Source organism: Diabrotica undecimpunctata, chromosome 5 (assembly GCF_040954645.1).
Source record: "Diabrotica undecimpunctata isolate CICGRU chromosome 5, icDiaUnde3, whole genome shotgun sequence".
Lineage (NCBI taxonomy): Eukaryota > Metazoa > Arthropoda > Insecta > Coleoptera > Chrysomelidae > Diabrotica > Diabrotica undecimpunctata.
In genome coordinates, this window is record NC_092807.1 from 26,956,416 (window position 1) to 26,978,076 (window position 21,661).

Here is a 21,661-nt window from a genome sequence, read left to right on the forward strand (position 1 = left end):
ATCTAGGCACCAATTTAAATAGCCAATGGGACCACTCAACAGAAATTAAACAGCGAATAATAAAAGCAAAAGCAGCATTCGTTAGAATGAGAAACATTTTCAACAGTCGAGACATATCATTAAAAACAAAATGCCGTCTATTGAACTGCTACATATTCACAGTTCTGCTCTACGGAATGGAAGCATGGACACTGACTGTTGCATCTATGAATCGGCTCGAAGCTTTCGAAATGTGGTGCTATAGGCGCATCTTACGTATATCCTGGGTTGACAGAGTAACTAATGTGGAGGTCCTGCGTAGAATGGGGAAAGAATGTGAAATTCTCATGACCGTCAAAATAAAAAAGTTGGAATATCTAGGACATGTAATGAGAAATCAAGAACGTTACGGCCTTCTCCAGCTGATTCTCCAAGGGAAAGTAAATGGTAAGAGAGGACCGGGAAGAAGACGCATTTCCTGGCTTCAAAATTTACGAAAGTGGTATAACACGACTACCACTGAACTGTTCCGCGCTGCAATAAATAAAGTAGATAGCTGTGATGATCGCCAACATCCGGAACGGATAGGCACTTTAAGAAGAAGAAGAAAGACAGGAAAGATTTATTTTTCACGTTGAGAACGCCTATGAATAGCTGTTCTGATGAGCTTTATTAAAGCGAAATACGTATAAACAGATACATAGACGCTTTGTACGTGAAATCAAATCTTGACTGTCTTTTTCAAATGTTAATGGATTCAAGCCAGTGCTCAGTGACACAAAAGATACTTACATTTTTTTGTTGTAATCATTTGATGCTAATGCATCATAAGAATTTGGTAGTGCATTATTAAATGCGTCTTTTATATCTAACGTCTATAGTGATTGATTTTATGAACTACCTCGTTCAGTACTGTTCGTTGATTTTCTAGAAGAATTTTTTCTATTGCCTTCAACAGAAATGATTTAAGAATGATCCGCCTGTAGGATTTAGGTAGAATCAATTATTCGCCTCTTCAATCTCCCAACATGTTTTGATATTTCTAATTGTATTTTCTATAATGTATAAAAATTTTGCTTTCAAAATTCCTGACAGACAAACTAGTGTCATATTAAGATGAGACATTTAAATTGCCACTCGTACAGATATTTAAGGAACTAGAGACTGCTGGAGAGAAGATAAAGAAAAAATATTAGAGGTGTAAGTATCATTAGACAATTGACAACGCTTTAACAGAAATATGGTGAGCTAAACAAAAGTTAGGTTAGGTTAGGTTTAAAAAAAGACTTGTTAACAATGGGAAACATTTTTCGGAATATTTGATCGTTAAACACGGGATTTCTGTCTTTTAAGAATGTATCACAAAATCGGAGACAGATCAACAAGGAATTTAGCATTCAGAAAGGCTAGAGCAAATTCTCTTATTGGCCTTTTGATTGCATTAAAATGATGTTTCTAAACTCCCTGTTAAAGATTTATAAAAAATTATTTTATTTATTAATACATTTATTACTTATATAGGTAACGATTTATCCTAAATTCTAATATAATCAAATACAAAAATATATACAAAGGCAATATAAAAATGCTTGATTAAAAAATAATCAGTCACGATAATACAATACTTCAGTTACTTCTTCTCTTCGTAATATGCTGTCGTAGTTCGCTGGCGAATTTAAGCAACATCCCTCCCATTTCTTTATCTACAAGGCTGCTAGGCAACCATAATTTTAAATCTGTATTGACGACCCAATTTAAAACGCACTTGTTAGGTGAACTAGATACTTCTATGACGTAACAGCCAACACCGTTTTCACCTCTAAAACATAAATTAATTAACAAAATAATTATCGAACAATAGAATTCAATTATTAAATATACATCATTGGGTATTATATTATTATCAATGTCCTTGAGAAGGAACTGTACAGAATGGAATAAGTATACTAGGTATGAGTCAGGTAAGATAAAAAGAAGAAAGCACACAGTCATTTAGCCCAAAATTGACAATATGCAAAGACGAAGAACTACTAACAGAGAAACAAAAAATTATAATGAGATGGAAAGAATACTTTCAAAGAAAACCTAAATGCAGACAATGGAAATGATCACAACGAGACAATATATTTTAGACCGAGCAGCACATTGAAAATCGAGTTCATGAAGAAGTAGTTCAAATAATAAAGAAACTAAAAAACAGTAAAGCGCCAGGAACGGACGGAGTTTAGGCAGAATTGTTGAAATATGGAGGGCTCGAACTCTTGGGAATAATCCGTTACCGGATAAAGCTGGTATGGACCAAGGAGCAAATGCTGGAGGAATGGGCAGTTGGTCTTATACAGCAAATATATAAAAATGGAGATAAGAGGGAATGTCAGAATTACAGACCAATTACATTGCTAAATGTAATGTACAAAATCCTTTCTGGCATCATCTACACTAGATTGTCAGAATACTCCGAAAATATAATTGGTGATTATCAAAATGGATTCAGACCAAATAGAGCCACTACAGACAACATATTCATACTTAGAACAATACAAGAGAAAGACTTTAAACAAGCTTTTGATAGTGTAAAAAGAGACAAAATGCTGGAAGACCTCCGAAATCTATACCATATTCGCCTAACAGAAAAGTAGAATAAACAAACTAGGGACGCGTGATATATTCATTCCAAGTATCTAGAGATGCTGAAGAGGTATCTACTTGTTACAAAATCACTTATACTGTAACTGATTATATACAAAAGCGTATCAAAAGTAACAAGTAGAAACTCACAAGTAACGACAATCTACACCTCTAAACAAAGACGCGTAATTTGCAGTTTTAACAAATATGGATTCAGTGATCCTTACGAATCATATTTATGTCTGTTGAATTATATAAATACAATTTTTACTTTTAATAGCTCTATATATGTGTGTTGGTATATTTATAGTGTTGGTTTATAATTATAGTGTTATTTAAATAAACTTAGAACTGTGAACATTTTTAAGGTGTTTGCTGTTTTCTCTCAACTGAAGTAAGTAAATTTAATATTATTTTGACTGTATTATAATAATTATTATGATGATAAAAGGGTTGCAAGTGTGAGTCCATAATTGAACAAATATATTAAAAAGGTCAATACTCACAATCTAATATTTACTTTCAAAGTTTTACAGAAGCGATCGGTTTCGAGGCTTACAATATTTGCCTCATCCTCAGGCCCAGCAGAGTTTGTTTTGTTAAAAAACAATAATATAGATATCGCCAATAAGAAGTTTTCCGCTTACATCCAGGGTACTGTCTGTCTTCATCTTTTCCTTTTGACACTATCATTGTAGTGAGGTGATATGTTGATCATTATATATGTATGTAAATAAAAGGCCTTACAAAATAAAGACCTTTAGGTCTTAACCTTGTAAGAACCTGTGACAAAAACAACAAAAAACAAAAAAAGGACATCCTACTGCATAATATGTGATTTTCCATCTTCCACAAGTTTTTAAACTATATACAGTCCGGATGTGGATTTATTTCGCATAATGTGTCCAAAGTACTGTAACTTTCGAGATTTGATGTAGGTCAGTACCTCTCGGTTCTTCTTCATTCTTCTGAGGACCTCCTCATTGGTGACTCGGTCAGTCCACGGGATTTTAAGTATTCTCCGATCTAGCCACATCTCAAATGCTTCCAATTTTCTGCACATATCTTCGTTCAAGGTCCACGATTCAACACCATAAAAAGAACAAAGAAGACGTAGGTAGCATCGCAACATTCTTACTTTTATACCAAGAGAGAGGTTGTGGCTCTTGAAGAAGGTCCCCATCCGGTTGAAGGTGGATCTAGCTTTTGATGTGAAAATGAGTAGCAATGATAAATAAAAGATACGAAATAATTCGAAATTACATAAACAAAATGGAATATTTTAAAAATGAAAAACTGTAACCCATTTTACTCATTGTACCTATCTACTTTTCCAGTACTTATTTTTCGTAATTCGATATTACTTATATGTAATAGTAAAAAGTTTTTTTCATCATTTTCAAAGAAAAACTTTCGTTTTACATCCGCAAAGTATGTTCGTTTGTGCGTTGTCGCCTATGCAATACTTTGGGGACGATCTATCGATGGATTCATATATAGTTTTGTCTCCTGAATCAAAATCTGAAAGCGGCATTTTGATATCTCGAACCATCTTCGACATAACCGTCAAGTCAAAAATAGTGATGTCACAATTCTTCTAAATATACATTCGTTTCTGCTGACACAAATAAATGTTAAATCGATATCGAAACGTCGACTTAATAAATTTTATTTATTAATGTTAAATGTATAGGTAAGTCTATCTACCCTATAATTATGTATAAGTATTTTCCCGAACTTTTACACAAGAAGAGGTCTCTTTTTATATCATTAATGATAATATTATTACTTATTTCCAAATATTGGATTTAAAGCGTAAAATGTATAAAAACAACTTTCTATTTTTTGCCTTTTGATTAATACCACAATTAACTAATGATGTGTGAATGACAGTTTACAAAAATATTATTTAAGTATACTTCTTATAAAATTCTTCGTAAAAATTCCTTGGACAGCACGAAAAACAAATGAAGAAGTACTAGCGAGACTCAATTTAGAAAAAGAACTATTGAGAACAGTCAAAAGAAGAAAAACCAGTTATTTAGGGCATTTGTTGCGCAACGAGAAATACTACATCCCTCAGTTGATAATAAAAGGCAAAATAGAAGGAAAGCGAGGAATTGGAAGAAAAAAATTGTCCTGGTTACGTAATATCAGAAACTGGACAGGACTTGGATTTGAGGAACTCTTAAGAACAGCTGAAGATAGACAAACGTTCGCCACCATAACCGCTAACCTCCATTGATGGAGACGGCACTTGAAGAAGAAGAAATACTTCTTTGAAAGATTAATCATTGATTACTATTATTTTAACAGTAATCCTAAAAATTATAAATTAATTCATTTCAAATTCAGATGGTATAGGCTGCTAGAATCTTAATACAACCCTGTACAATTATATAAACATAGGGTTTCGCGTGTTATGTGCATGCATTTGTTGACCGCTACTTTTCTGTTAAATGAATTTACTATAGGTATACCAAAAAAATATACCAGCCTCATAAAAATGACGTTGCAGGGTTCAAAAGCCGCAGTTAGAGTAGATGGAGAGCTGTCACCATTGTTTGACATGAACATGGGGGTGAGGCAGGGAGACGCACTTTCAACCATGCTGTTCAACCTAGTTCTTAAAAAGCAGTCATCAGAAAAACCAATTTACTGGCCATATAAAAACCCAAACAGTACAAATTACGGCATATTTGTCGTAGGACACGACTAATGGAAACGTTCGAGGAAATTGATCCTGAAGCACAAAAGAGAGGGCTTAAAATAAACGAAACAAAAACTAAGTACATGGCCATCAATAGAATAAATATAAATAACTTAAATAACTCAATGGTATAGAACATTACTTTCATCACACAAACAATCACATTACACCTATCTCTACTTCATTGGATAAAATCTGTCTCCTCAAGAACTTCCCCGTTTACTGTCAAACAATTACAATAGCAGACTTAAGTTCTCCAATCAACAATACAGGATAGTGTGAACCATGTTCTTTCAACCATCAATTAATAGAGTACCGGCATGTAAGTAATGTTTTATTTATTTGTTCATTTATTACAGTTTAATACACTATTTTACCAATTTGTGGGTATTACCTTGTCTGCTTAAACATTTTATTCAATTTGAAAAACCACAGACATGTAATATTGGCATAATTACTGTAATTTATATAATTTATATCACCTACCTATGTTTTTTATCTTTATTAGACAACACCCTAATATGGGTTTATTATTTCAGCATTTATTTAACTTTGTATCGAGACCTGAAGATGACTTGCATATTGTATAAAGCGAAACCGGTCGTCTGGATAGTTAAATTAAATTGATTGTGAGTAAGTCTAATTTATTATTTCTTTTACCTTTTGAAATGGACTCACACAAGCAACACATTCATGATTTGAAATAGGTATAGAAAGATTTGACTTACCTAATCATTTTTTTGTTAAGCGGAATGGAAGGATGTTCTGTTTTAATGAAACACAGAACATACGCATTGTCAACTTTACTCCAATGGCGCAAATTTACAAAATCTCTACTGGAAACTAGACCATTGAGAGATTCTTTCGAAATAGTATACGTTATATCGGTGTATTCGTCTAACGATTGCACTTTGTAGGAATCTTGAATTGCCATGTTCCATTTTGGCGCTTCGTGAATCCTGTAAAAAAGTTCATCAAGCAGGTAACGTGACGATACGTCCATTTCGGCCTAAAATATAAACGGAAACTGTTAAAAATCAGAGCTTCTACAGATACTTATTACATTAATAAAGAATATATTTTGGCGTCCCCAGAATTTCGTAGGTTTTGTGCACATTGAATATTTATTCCCCTTTCTTCTTCTTAAGGTATCTTCTCCATTACTGAAGGTTGGCAATAATTACAGCAAATTGCTCTCTATCTTAAGCGGTTCTTAATAATGACTAGGTGTCCATGCTTGTTTAGTTTCTTACACTCTTCAACCACCAGCATTTTCTTCTTCCCAGACCTTGTTCTTACACTTTCCCCTAAATACTTCAAACTACATATTAAATTAGCTGTTAATCTGGTAACAAAAACGGTTAATATGTAAAATATCATAGTTAGGGCTAATATATTTCTCAATTTTGATGTGGCTTTTGTTGTACTGAACTTTTTTACGTATTACACTCTTTGGTAGCTTGTACATATTGCAATTATGTCTTCTTGTTTTTGTTGATGTGGTACATTTCGAGAAATTAATCTTTTTTTTTAGTTGTTATCTACATCCAAGATCTTGATATCTGATAAATTAAATGCGTGGCTTGTTGTGTTGGATTGGTGTGCTACTCCACAAGCATTTTTCTCTGTTTTGCAATCACTTTGGTGCTGCGTTAGTCTTTGTTTCAATCACTGCGATTTAAATGATATGACTTTGATTTAGAAGCGGTGTCTGGTCTTTGAGCTTCAATAATAAACTGAAATAGATAGATAGATCTTTATTTAAATACGAAACCTAATATACATACAATATTGATAAAAGGACACTATAACTTTTTGATATAAGGCGTTTGACGTTTGTGCAACGTTTTAAAATTATTGAGAATAGTACATTTCTTTATACATGCAGGTAACTGATTAAACTTAATGAAGCTTTTAAAATTAAAAAAAAGAGCGAATTCATCGCACTTTTATACTTAGTTCTAGGTATATATATATATATATATATATATATATATATATATATATATATATATATATATACATTACAGTGCCGTTGGCTTCGACTGGTTTTCTCCACTTTTTACGGTCCTTCACTTGCACTTTCCAGTCTCTTCTTCCCATTTTTTCTATGTGAGTCCGAACGGCCTCAAACCATTTCCATTGTGGTCTCCCTCTTCTTTTTTCTCTTGTTCTCCTGCTTGTAGACTCTTAGGACGTTTCTTTCTTTTGGCATTCGTAAAACATGTCCCAACCATTTAACTATCTGTGCTCTGATTTTCTGCGTTATTTTAGATCTCTTATAGATCTCCATTAGCTTCTGGCTTGTTCTTCTGCGCCATTCCATATTAGCTTCCTTTATCTCACCAAAAACTTTTCCTCAGGATTTTCCTCTCTCAAATCTCTAACTTTTCTTCATCTTTTTTTTGGCTGCCCTCTTTTCTATTTTTTTCTTTCTTTTTTTCTACGTTCCCAGATATTCTGCACATGCCGTCAACTTCGCAGAGTATTTGAGTGTACTAGTGTCTGCTAATTTGTCTATTTTTTATAGTAAATAAACAGTGATTATACAAAATGAAAGCGTAATTATACAAGTTTTTGTTATATTCAATATGTTTACTGTATATCTTGCGTAGAATATTTTAATAATAATTTTGCAAATCTCCTTTTTTACATTAATTAAATAAGTAAAAAGATAACTTACAATTGCAGGTTGTAAATTATTGCACACTTTGTGAAAATTTTATCAAAATCCGTTGTCTATTTCCTTACAAAAATTGTTTTACACCAGTGAACAAAACAACGTGTGTTCACACCAACTTACGAACAACTTGACTCATAAATATACAAATAATAAAAAAATAAATATTTCTTACTTCTAATCTAAATATTGTCTTTTTGTTATTATCCACAGTGGTATAAACTAGGTCATCATCTTTTTTATATTTGGAGGTCCAGTTACTGTTTTTGAATAACTGCCAAGCATCTTTAAACGTTTTGTCTGCCTTTGTCCTATAGCTTTCTACCTAAAAAATAATTAAAAAAAGAAAAATGTAGTTGTCAGATACACTTTGTAATATATACTGTAATGATAAAATTTATTATATTTATTAGGAGTCGCCATCTTTTCTTGGTTGTTAAATTAAAACTCAATAAAATTATGTACTACTTAATTAGTCTAACGAAAACTACCAAATAGTAAAACGGTACATTTACTTTTATATTTTAGATAAGGTATTTACGAGTTTGCATATGTTTGAATTATATTATTACAAAAATATGATCATAGTCCACACACTCATAATATATACATACATACAATCATACACAGACATTGTACCAGTCCAAACTGGCATCACTCCATAAATATTATATGATAACGAACTCCACGTGATTGTATATATATATTTGTATATATATATATATATATATATATATATATATATATTTGTATATATATATATATATATATATATATATATATATATATATATATATTATATAAATACGTTCGAATTATCGGGTAGAGTGGTCTGTAATGAAAATCTTTCTTTTTTCTGAGATACTCAATATTTCGCCATTTATTTAATAGCTTCCTCAGGAGTAAACTAAAACAATTTAAACTTAATTTAAATTTAATTTCCTTAGGAAGCTATTAAATAAATGGCGAAATATTGAGTATCTCAGAAAAAAAAGATTTTCATTACAGACCACTTTACCCGATAATTCGAACGTATTTAAAAATTATTTTTTGGTCGAAATAATCACTTCTAATATATATAAAACTCTTAAATATTGGGGAAATCTGCAAGAAAGCAGATCTACTTTCTTGCAGATATCCCCAATATTTAAGAGTTTACTATTTAACTTATCTGTAAAGATTAAATTTCTTTTCTATATATATATATATATATATATATATATATATATATATATATATAAATCATACGCTAGAATGAGTGTTACCCCCCTATTAACTTATTTATTTTTAGAACGTAAGCAAAATATTACAGCGTCAATGTTCCGAACTTTAGGCGATACCTCTTCAGGTGATAGCCATAGCTTTGACTTTTTTGAATGGGAAAGTACACCATGTGAAACCTCATTTAAAAGCTTTGTAATACTTATTTCAAAAATGTATAATACGTTGGTTCGAAAAATTACAGAATTTAAATTATGCGAGAAAGAATATTATGATTCAAAATACATACACGAACCGCAAGTGACAATTAATACTGAATAAACAAATTGCAGAGTAATTAAAAGCTAAAACTAATTTTAATATAAAAGGTGTTCAAAATGTTTCCCATTTACTTCTTGGCAGTAATACAATCTATTTCTTGTTTCTTCTCTAACTTTTGCACCATCCTTTGATCAATAGTATGGCATTAGGAGATAATTCTTTGGCGTAGTTGGTCAATTGTATCTGGTTGTGTCTGATACACTTTGAATTTTAAGTAACCCCATAGAAAAAAATCTAATGGAGTTAAGTCAGGAGATCTTGGTGGCCACTCTATATGTCCCCGTTTAGGGCAATCCACCTTGTCGGAAAAACATTATCTAGATAATTTCGCACCCTGGTGGCATAGTGGAGCGTAGCTCCGGCTTGCTGAAATATGACGTTTTGTGGGAACTCTTGCGGATGATTTGTAATTATTAAGTTTCATCATTTAAATTATTTAAAAAATTTAAATCATTTAAAGCTAACATTTAAAGCTAACAAAATATCATTGGCCGTTGTAGATACGTTAGATCTCAGAACAGGCTTTGAATGAAGAAAACCGCAAAAACATTGAGAATCCGAAGCAAAAAACTTACACTATTAACACATTCATTTTAGTACTACATCGTTCAACATACCTACCGCATAAATTATCAAATCACTCATAGTTAACTTTGAAAACTTTTTATCAACTGTCTTGATGTGTACAGGGCCCTAAGTTATAAATAAATGTTACATGTTTTACAATTATAATGGCCTGTCGTATCAGAAATATGCTAATTTTACTGATTTTAATACTACACCGAATATAAATGCCGTTTAAGATGGAATTATACGGAAACTTAGAGTATAGACGTCCAAGATACGGATGTGAATATTAATAACAGATACCGGTGGTATAAACAAAGTTTCTTTGTTATAATGTATATTACTAAGTGCTTTTGGCACAGTATTATTTGATTTGATATTAAACAATAGAATCTTATCAAAGACTCAATATCTTGTCAAAGTAGATAAACGTGGACTGCTTGGTTTTAGAGATGCAAAGGACACAGGAGTGAGTGATTTTTGTCAATATTACAAGCTCTAAGTATATTTATAGAAATTTATTTGTAAAACTAACAGCATAGCCTAAACAATAATCTACTATATGAACACAGTAATTTAGTTATACTAAACACTGGCAAATCTACTAGGTTCAATTTATACAATGGTACATTTTCTGCTATAGATCTCCCTTTATGCAATCCTTCGTTAGATCCTTTATTATCTCCTGGGATTCATATCGAACACTCATAGAAGAACAAATAACTTTAATTTAACCAATAGCGCAAACCAAAATCTTGAATTATTTCTGCAGCAACAATCGCAGTGGGAAAAACAAAAGCGAGTAAACGGCAGTCAGTTCCTTGGTGGCGTAACGAAATTGCACAAGCACTTACTTGGAGAACAAGAACTAAAAAAGGATACCAAATGGGAGAAAAATAACTTAAAATAATCTGCTATGCAAACGACGCAATAGTACTCCCTCAAAGTGAAGATGATTTACAACGCATGCTGCACCAATTCAATATAACCGCCAGAAAAGAACAAAATGCACGGTTATAACAGCAAATTTACTAAGATTTGGTATCCTTTTTTTGTTTTTACTTGTCTTACAATCTCGTCTAATATGAGATTCAATATAAGTGAGTTCAATGAAAACCTTGGTCTGATTCCAGTGGTACCGTCTATCGGTTCAGTGGTCAGTCATGGACATGACACATAGTAGCAAAATAGCATGGAACCTTGTAAAAAAACTTAGCGGTGATCCAAAAGAACAGAAACCACTTTGCAAGGTTACAGCAAACCAAGTCGCTGCTCAACTCCTTATGAATGGAAGAACTACGAACCGATATAAGGACCCAAATACTAAAAGAAGATTGGATTCGGAGACAAACCGCCTAGGAACTCCTTTTACACTAAAATAACTCCACGACGGTATGAACAGGTTAAAAAACAGGAAAGCTGCAGGTGTAGATGATATATGCAGTGAACAAATAAAGCATCTAGGCCAAGGAGCAAAAAACTGGATCTTGCAACTTTATAACATGTACTCCAAAGCCTGCGAAATTCCAAAATCATGGAGGAAATCTAAAGTAATAGTCTTGTTAAAACCAGAAAAGGACCCAGAAAATCCCAGTAGATACAGACCTATTTCGCTGTTGTGTCACTTTTTCAAACTATACGAGAGACTCATACTCGCCAGAATAGAAAAAAATGTCGACAAGCACCTCCTCCCACAACAAGGAGGATTCATGCCCGGCAAATCTTGCACCGGTCAAGTCCTCGCACTAACAGAACACATTGAAGAGGGCTTTGAAGAAAAACTTATAACGGGTGCTGCTTTCGTAGATTTGACAGCAGCCTATGACACAGTAAGGCACAAAACATTGCTCCGCTAATTATACGACACTTTCAATGACCACCATCTGTGTAAGGTCGTATATTCCTTACTGCAAAACAGACGTTTTTTTGTTATGCTGGAGGGTAAAGTAAGGAGAGTTAAAAAAACGGCCTCCCACAGGGAAGTGTTTTAGCACCAATGTTCTTCAATATATACACAAACGACCAACCTACGCCGACCGAAACCAAGCACTTCCTCTATGCTGACGGTATTGCAATATGTGCTCAAGGAAATAATGGTTTTGAAGAAGTGGAGGAGAAATTCGAAACTGCCTTAAAAACAATGACAGCGTACCATCTGCAGAATTCCCTGAAACCAAATCCCTCTAAAACCCAAGTCTGCGCTTTCCACCTACGCGCAAAGAAAGCCAAGCGAAAACTCGAAATTGCGTGGAATGGTAATACATTAAAACACACAAACCAACCTATATATCTTGGAGTAACTCTGGACCGGTCCCTCACCTACAGACAACATTGCATAAAAACGAGAGGGAAAGTAACAACTAGGAACCTCATACTCAGAAAGCTAACGGGAAGTAAATAGGGTGCATTCCTGGTGTTTTAAGAACAACGGCACAGGCACTGTGTTTTTCAACTGCTGAATATGCGTGACCCGTTTGGGGTAGATCTACCCACACCAAACAAGTTGATACTGCGCTAAATGAGACATGCAGGATAGTAACTCTCAAATCTATATAAATCAGCTGGTTTTGCAGAATCCTCACCACGCAGAGGCGTTGCACATAGAGAAAATTGAACAGATCGCGGACGAGCGGCATACTCTATACAAAGCTCGAACACCACGAAAGCGACTAAATCCAGGAAAAGCTTCCTTGGAACAGTGCAGGATGAACCGCCTGAGTATTTTCCTCTTCTCCAGGTTCAATGGACCGACCAGTCCCTAGACTTTAGTAAACGTGGAAAACTATTAACCTTTTCGCTACGGGCCAAGTATCGGTTGCGCGTTGTCATATACGGCGCCGGGAAAATTGTGCACTTCGCGATCGAGACGGTCACTCAGTAGTTTACATTCTTTATATTGAAATGGTTGAATCGTTTTTCGTTTGTCGGCAGTTTGTTTATATTCGTTTTATCGAAGTAGTGGAATTTTTTTTTTCGTAAAACTTCAAAAAAACGGTACTCAGAAAGTACGGCGCTAGGGTGGGTGATGTGCTGCCGTGTATGTACGGCATCAGTATGGTGTATTTGTGGATCGTAACGTACATGAACGGTACTAGTAAGCAAGATGGACAATGTAGAACGTACTATTACGATTATAGCTCAACGATGTAAATACTTAAAAATGTACGGTGACAGAACCTGAACGATGGAGATTCATTTGCCCAATAGTATGGCGCTCGCTCATCAAAGCTGCAAATGAAAATCGTACTTTTACAACAGTATCGAAAGGGTTAATAAGATATGAAGCTACTCATCAACGAAAATGGTATATGGAGATGGAATCGTTAATGAACTAATTAAGTACGGAACGGACAAACTACACAAAATTATACACGAAATGTTCAGTAACGCTATAAACCTGAACGAAATACCAGAAGAATATATAATCTCGATACATAAAAAGGGAGATAAGAAGAAATGCGGGAACTACAGAGGCATCAAAGTAATAGCATGTATGGGCAGGTTATATGGAAAAATACTAAAAGAAAAACTGGAAAAATCTATCTCAAATAAAATCGGAGATCAGGCGGGGTTCACGGCAGGAAGATCTTACATAGACCACATATATACACTTCAATAATTAATTGAAAAAAAAAAATGGCAAAAAATAGACCAGTACACATGGCATTCATAGATTTAAAAAAGGGCATATGACACGGTCCCCAAAAAACAACTATGGAACACGATGAAGGAAATCGGAATAACTCAGAGGTTAATAGAAACCGTAAAAAACCTTTACAACAACAAGGTAAGAGTTATAACCGGCAATAAATACTCCAACGAATTTAAGACCACAAAAGGCTTATTGCAGGAATGCTCTACATCTCCGACACTGTTCAAGATATTCCTCGAACAAATATTAGAACCATGGAAAATGGAATGTGAAGGGATGGGAATACCAATCCGGGACAACTTCTTGTACACATTAAGCTTTGCAGATGACCAAATGGTACCGGCTCAAGATGAAGAAGATCTGTGCTATATGCTCCGAAAATTAGAAAAGGAATACACAAAAAATGGACTGGAAATAAATCTAGAAAAGACCGAATATTTAACAACAGAGCAACAACCAGTGAGAAACTTGGAAATGGACGATAATAGGGAAATTAACGGCACTGACAAATTCAAATATTTAGGATTCATACTCTCAAAAAATGGAACCACCGAGCAAGAGATAACCAGCAGATTAGCACAGACAAGAACATGTATTAAACAAATGAACGGGGTCCTGTGGGATAGACAGATTACCGGAAATACAAAGAAGAGAATTTATAACACCTTGGTACGGAGTATAATGACCTACGGAGCAGAGAATCGGGTAATAAATAAACGAAACAGGTCCAAAATCACAGCAACTGAAATGGAGTATATGAGAAGAAGCTGCAGAGTGACAAAAATGGATCGCATCGGAAATGAGGAGATAAAACGAAGAATGGCAGTAGAAGACATAGCTACATCGAAGAAAAACGTTTAATTTGGTATGGACATGTGAGAAGAACAGATCATACAAGGTGGATGCAAAGATTTCGGATAGAGAGGTAGACCCCGAAGATCCTGGAGGGATGAAGTGGACGAGGCCATGGAAAGACGAGACCTTAGAGATGGAGATTGGCAGAACCGAAAGGACTGGAGACGTTGGCTGAAAGAAGTAAGGCGGCGACAACTGTAAAAATCCTTATATAGATAGAGATTTAGATATAATTGTGAACTTTACTAACTTTTTAAAGAACCACCTATCTCAGAATTTGCTATAATCAAGCGCCTTGGATGGGCTGGTCATGTAGTGTGAATGGGTGATGACAGACTGCTGAGAAGAGCTCTAGATGGTATGGCATCTGGCATCTGGCATGGCAGATGACTAAGAGTCAAGCCACGTAAGATATGAGAGAGACAAGTGACAGCGCATGCACCCAATAAGCAGAACTTAAACTTGAGACGAGCCGCACAGAACCGGGTATACTCTTTATTAAAATATCGCCTGATACATACAACAAACTGATTCCTCCAACAATTTCTCAATTTTTGTTTCCAACAAATAATCTGGAAAACTCATGGCAAGTTTTTTAATGGCAATAAATTCAAAACGATTCTTGTATTTCTTATCTTCCGTTGATTTCTTTGCTATGTATCTAGCTGTGGCGTATTTCTTATTAATAAATAATTATTTAAGAAAATGTAGTTTGAAATAGTACGTACCTCGGCGCTTGAGAATTTTACTGGAGCAAAAACATTCAAAGTATCACATTGTTGGAATCGATTCAACGATCCTTCAGGCGTAGCCTGTGGAGAATAAAAATTTCCTATACTTTCAGTATACATCGATGGAAGACCTTGGACGTAACTTCTAATAAGGGGCGTTCTTTCAGTCTCTCCAGCTGCAAGAAATGAATAATTATGAGCAAAATTGGTAAAGAATATTTTAAAACATTTGTAAAAAAAGGATGATAAAGTAGGCGGTACAGTAGACTAGCATGACACTTCATATTTTGTTTTCGGTATTTTTTAAATTTAAATAAAAAAATGTTATAATTTATTTATTTATACTTCAATAAACTATTTGAATTTAATAGAAGTTTGCTTCTAACGCCACCTTCTAACGTATTAACAAAACATATGATGTTTACTTCTGACAGACCTGTCAAATTCATACCAAATATTAAATTAATAATAAAATATAAATAAATATCATTTGATTGCAAATTTAATTATTATACAGGGTGAGTCATAACTATTGGGACATAGACTAAGGACAGGTTATTTGGACCAAAATATGGCTATTGGGCCAAATATGCCTTAATAAAATGTTGCTGAGAAAAAAGATACAGGGTGTTAAAGTTAATTTTTGTTTTTCGTTTTTTGCTAATAGTTTCCCTGTATATTTATAAATTGCTATCAAAATTGGCACAGAGGCATAATCTCACTGTAAAACAAAACCTAATTAAACGCGGTATAAAGACACATATCTACGCACTCTGTGAATGTGGGGAAATACAGAATGTGGAACACCTGACAATCTGCAGACTTTGTCCATCACAATGCACCCTCAGTGACTTTATGGGTCAGGGTCAGGTCAAAAATTATAGTCGGATCCAGACTCAAAAAAGAAAAGTTCAAAAAACACTATAGAAATTTTTTGTTAAATATATTTTTCTATATATTCTTGAGGTTATTTTTAATATAAAGGTTCCAACCTCCAAGTTGGGATGGACTCCATCCCCAAGGTAAAACACACTTCGGCATAAGGTAGATTTTGCTTGTTAAGGCACTCCTTAATAACGTAATAATTTCAATAAACAAACGCCATCAGTTATTTGCCTTTATAAATTTGCCTGCTTTTATAAAAACAGGACCAATAGAGATAAAGCAAGGGGTGGAGTAGCAATCTATATCAACCAAATGTAGGAAGCAGAACTAATACCTTTAAATACATCTTTAGAAGCTGCTGCAATCACAATTAATAGTGACATAAAAATCTCAATATGCAACATTTATATGCCACCGCGTGAAAATTTTTCAACTGCCGTAATTGAGGAACTACTTTAACACATCCCATAGTCATAGCCCTTACTGGAGATCCAAATATGGAGATACGATAATTAAAAGAAAAAGTGCTAGAACAAGTACTTGACAGTAACAAAATAAACATCTTGAATTCCTGAGATATACCTTCAACTTATCTACAATTCTCTGAGGTACTATTAGAAGCAGGGCACAAAGCAGTTGGAAAAAGCAAAACTCTAAAAATTCACACACCAGTACCATGGTGGAATAACAAATGTGACGAATCCATTAAAAAGTACAAACGAGCTCTTAACAACTTCAGACGATGTCCTGTTACACAAAATCAAATAGAATATAAAAAGCTAACAGCTGAATCTCGATATAAAATTAAGCAAACCGAAAAACAACACTGGAAATAAATCCGTAAAATAGTTTCGAAACACAATTCAGATTTATGCCTTAATCTGAGCCTTCTAAAAATTGCAAGGCAAAGTAGACATTGATAAAGATGTTAATAGAGACATGGGGAATCTAAAATTTGCATTCCACGACATGTCTCCTCAACTAAGCAGAAATCATTAGCGGATTGGTTTCTTGTACTCATACAGAGTAGATCCGAATAAAATGAAAAAGACAGTCAAGATTTGATTTCACGTACAAAGCGTCTATGTATCTGTTTATACGTATTTCGCCTTAATAAGGCTCATCAGAACAGTTATTCATAGGCGTTCTCAACATGAAAAATAAATCTTTCCTGTCTTTAAGAAGCAACACTAAAATGGCTTCGAAACGGACGCAATAGCGACATCTGATAATAAATCCGTAAAATAGTTTCGAAACACAATTCAGATTTCTGCCTTAATCTGAGCCTTCTAAAAATTGCAAGGCAAAGCAGACGTTGATAAAGATGTTAATAGAGACATGGGGAATCTAAAATTTGCATTCCACGACATGTCTCCTCAACTAAGCAGAAATCATTAGCGAATTGGTTTCTTGTACTCATACAGAGTAGATCCGAATAAAATGAAAAAGACAGTCAAGTTTTGATTTCACGTACAAAGCGTCTATGTATCTGTTTATACGTATTTTGCCTTAATTAACGTCTGCTTTGCCTTGCAATTTTTAAGGCTCAGATTAAGGCAGAAATCTGAATTGTGTTTAGAAACTATTTTACGGATTTATTATCAGATGTCGCTATTGCGTCCGTTTCGAAGCCATTTTAGTATTGCTTCTTAAAGACAGGAAAGATTTGTTTTTCACGTTGAGAACGCCTATGAATAACTGTTCTGATGAGCCTTATTAAGGCGAAATACGTATAAACAGATACATAGACGCTTTGTACGTGAAATCAAATCTTGACTGTCTTTTTCATTTTATTCGGATCTACTCTGTATGAGTACAAGAAAATAATTCGCTAATGATTTCTGCTTAGTTGAGGAGATATGTCGGGGAATGCAAATTTTAGATTCCCCATGTCTCTATTAACATCTTTATCAACGTCTGCTTTGCCTTGCAATTTTTAGAAGGCTCAGATTAAGGCAGAAATCTGAATTGTGTTTCGAAACTATTTTACGGATTTATTATCAGATGTCGCTATTGCGTCCATAACGAAGCCATTTTATTGTTGCTTCCTAATAAGACAGAGAAGATTATTTTTCACGTTAAGAACGGCTATGAATAACTGTTCTGATGAGCCTTATTAAGGCGAAATACGTATAAACAGATACATAGACGCTTTGTACGTGAAATCAAATCTTGACTGTCTTTTTCATTCTAAAACTGGAAATCTTTCGTGGCATTTATCAACAACTCTACTTCCCTGTCTGCATTATGGGGAAAAATTGGTCAACTATTTGGAAAACAGCAAAACGCCCAAATTCGTTTCTTAAAACATACTGATCAATTAATTACCCCAACAAAAGAAATCACAGAAATTTTTGCAGACCTTTACGAACAAAATTCCAGTACTAACAACTACTGTCCAAATTTTCTTCAATTTAAATTTAGAAATGAAAAGAAGGAGATAATGATCACAGAGAACACGGATGACTACATGAACTCTCCAATTTCACTAGAAGAACTGGACGATGCATTGTTTGGCATAAAAACCTCTTCTCCGGGTCCAGATGATATACCAATAACTTTTCTCCAAAAACTAAGTACAAACGCTAGAACATACCTCCTTAATGTTTTGAATTATTTTTTGATATTATTCCAATCCCTAAACTTCAAAAACCGAAAACACATCCCCAGTCCCATAGACATATATCCCTAACCTCGTCAACCTGTAAGCTATTCGAAAGGATTATAAACCGTCGCCTTACATGGAGCAAAACGGCTTTCGTCACAATAGATTAACGACGGATAACCTAGTTGATATTGAATCCGAAGTTCACGAGGCACACATTAACAAACAACACTGTCTAGCTATTTTCTGCGATAAAACAAAATCCTACGATTACATATGGAGATATGGTATAATAAAAAAGCTTTAATCTTGGAGTATTAATAGACAATGCCTAAAATTTATTCAAAATTTTCTTCAACTCAGAACATTTAAGGTACGAGCAAATGGAACACTATCGTCAACTCGAATCCAGGAAAACGGAGTCCCCCAAGGATCGGTGTTAAGTGTAACTTTATTTTTTGTTGCAATTAACGATATTTTGGAACAATGTCAACAAACATTTAAAGGAAGACTGTACGCAGACGATCTGCGCATTAAGTAATCTCCAGAAATGGTCTGACAAAACAGGACACAGCTTCTCTAACGAAAAAACCACTAAGATAATCCAATTTTAACATTGAGTGGCAAGAATCTGATCTTTGTAAAAGAAAGAAAATTCCTCAGTCTTACATTTGGACAAAACATTGGTTCAGAAAAGTCACACTAAAAATCTAAAAGGTAATTGCCAGCAAAGCATTAATATTTTGAAGACACTGTCGACCATCACCTGGGACAGTGATACGGCAACTCTTCTACGAATCTTTTCATCTTTAATTCGATCAAAAATTGACTACGGCTCAGTGGTATATAACTCAGCCAAGAAATCTGTTCTTAAAGAAATATATGTAATTCAAATTACGGGACTGCGAGTCGCTTTGGATGCCTTTCGAACAAGCCCCATACTAAGTATATGAAGTGAGTCAGGGCAAACCCCTTTAGAATTTAGAAGAGATATTTTAAGTTTGTTGTTTGCTTGTAAAGTTCTATCCTCTCCAAATAATCTAGTCTATCATAACATTCGTAACAATCGTTTCAGTCACTACTTCTTATCTCACTCTCAATGCAATCCGCCTTTTTATGAACGAATTAACCGCTTACTTCATAAATATAGCATAATATTCCCGACAATATACCACCCTTCCGAAAACCCCTCCTCCTCCAACGACTGTAAATAAACCACCAGTGATCACTGATCTAACAAAATTTAATAAACATGAATCCCACCAGTCATATTAATAAACCACTTCAAAGATATTATGGATAGATTTAGCGACTACCGACAGATCTACATAGTTGCATCAAAAACAACGGACGGAGTGGGGGCAGCTATTTTCTCTAATACTCATAATGCTAAATTTAAGTTGCATCCAACACAGAAGAAAAACACCCATTCACAAATCAACGCTACAATGAAGTATAACTGTATTATCTCCAATGCAGAACTATACGCAATCCTTGAAGCTCTAAAATTCATTAACAAAACGGACCGGAGAAATTACACAATCATACCTGACTCAATGAATGCCCTTTGTCACATCCAAAACATATACTCCAGCAACCCTATTCATAAAGACATTTACAAAGAACTACAAAATGCTACAAAGGAAAACAAACACGTGGTGTTAATCTGGGTTACATCTCATATTGGAGTACACGGTAACGAGGTTGTGGACCGTCTAGCTCACGAAGCAGCGACAAGTGATGGTCAAGTTCAAGTAAATAAAATAGTGCCAAGTGATCTTAAATTGTGCTTAAAAAACATAGTTAGTTGTACGTGGCAAAACAAATGGTAGCAGTGTTCCACAAAAACTAAATCAAAGATAATGCTTTACAAAAACAAGCCTTTTTGTTACCTAGGAAAAAACGACTCCGACTTGGTCACACCCGACATATATTTACCGAATCACAAGAGACAACCCCCATATTACCAAGTGTCAAACCAACAGTACAGTAAAACATGTTTTAACTGAATGTCAAATTTTCCAGCAAACGAGAAGTAAACTCAACCTTCCCAGCGACATAGGCAAGTTTCTTACGAGACAATCATCTAAACAACATTATAAAGTTGTTAACTGTTATAGGCATAAAAGATATTCAAATTAAAATCTAGTTTGTATCACAAATTACATACTATATCAATCTTCTTTTATTCTTCTTCTACGGCACTACAGCCCAAAATGAGCCTTGGCCTCCTTTATTTTTTGCCTCCACCCTTGTCTGTCTGTGGCTGCTCTTCTCCATACACGGACTCCTAAAAGTGCTTGTGCGTCGCTGCTTACTGTGTCTTCCCAGCGCTTTCTTGGCTTTCCAACTGGTCTCTTTCCCTGCATTCTGGCGTTCAGTGCTCGTTTTGGTAGCCTATCCTCTCCCATTCGTATCACATGTCCGGCCCATTGCAATCTTTGTATTCTAATGAAGTCTGACAGGGGTGTTTCCTTATACAGTTGATAGAGCTCGTTGTTATATCGAATTCTGAAGATTCCGTTTTCCCTCACAGGTCCTAGTATTCTCCTCAGTACTTTTCTTTCGAATGTGTCGAGTTTGTTTTTGGATGTTTCTTTCAGGACCCATGCTTCGCTGCCATAACATGCTATTGGCCGAATTAAAGTTTATAGATTCTCATCTTTGTATTTAGGTGGACACTTTTAGACCGAAATATATGGGAGAGGGCAAAATAAGCTTTGTTTGCCTGCGTTATCCTTTTTCGTATTTCTCCATCCTCTGCTCCATCGGCATATATTTCTACTCCCAGGTATGTAAACTTTCCAACCGTTTCAATGTCATCTTC

General features: G+C 34.5%; 1 protein-coding gene across 1 annotated transcript in view; it reads right to left on the reverse strand.

Moving 5' to 3' along the window:
* Nucleotides 1-1,451: 1,451 nt before the first annotated feature.
* The window catches only part of Start1 (Steroidogenic acute regulatory protein-like), a 52,147-nt gene continuing 31,937 nt past the window's right edge, over nucleotides 1,452-21,661 (reverse strand). The window contains exons 6-9 of the mRNA XM_072531788.1: nucleotides 15,342-15,520; nucleotides 8,173-8,322; nucleotides 6,046-6,326; nucleotides 1,452-1,798 (exon numbers count right to left, since the gene is read on the reverse strand). Coding sequence (XP_072387889.1) covers nucleotides 1,606-1,798; nucleotides 6,046-6,326; nucleotides 8,173-8,322; nucleotides 15,342-15,520 — 803 coding nt within the window. The 3' untranslated portion in view covers nucleotides 1,452-1,605. The remainder of the gene's footprint in view (nucleotides 1,799-6,045; nucleotides 6,327-8,172; nucleotides 8,323-15,341; nucleotides 15,521-21,661) is intronic.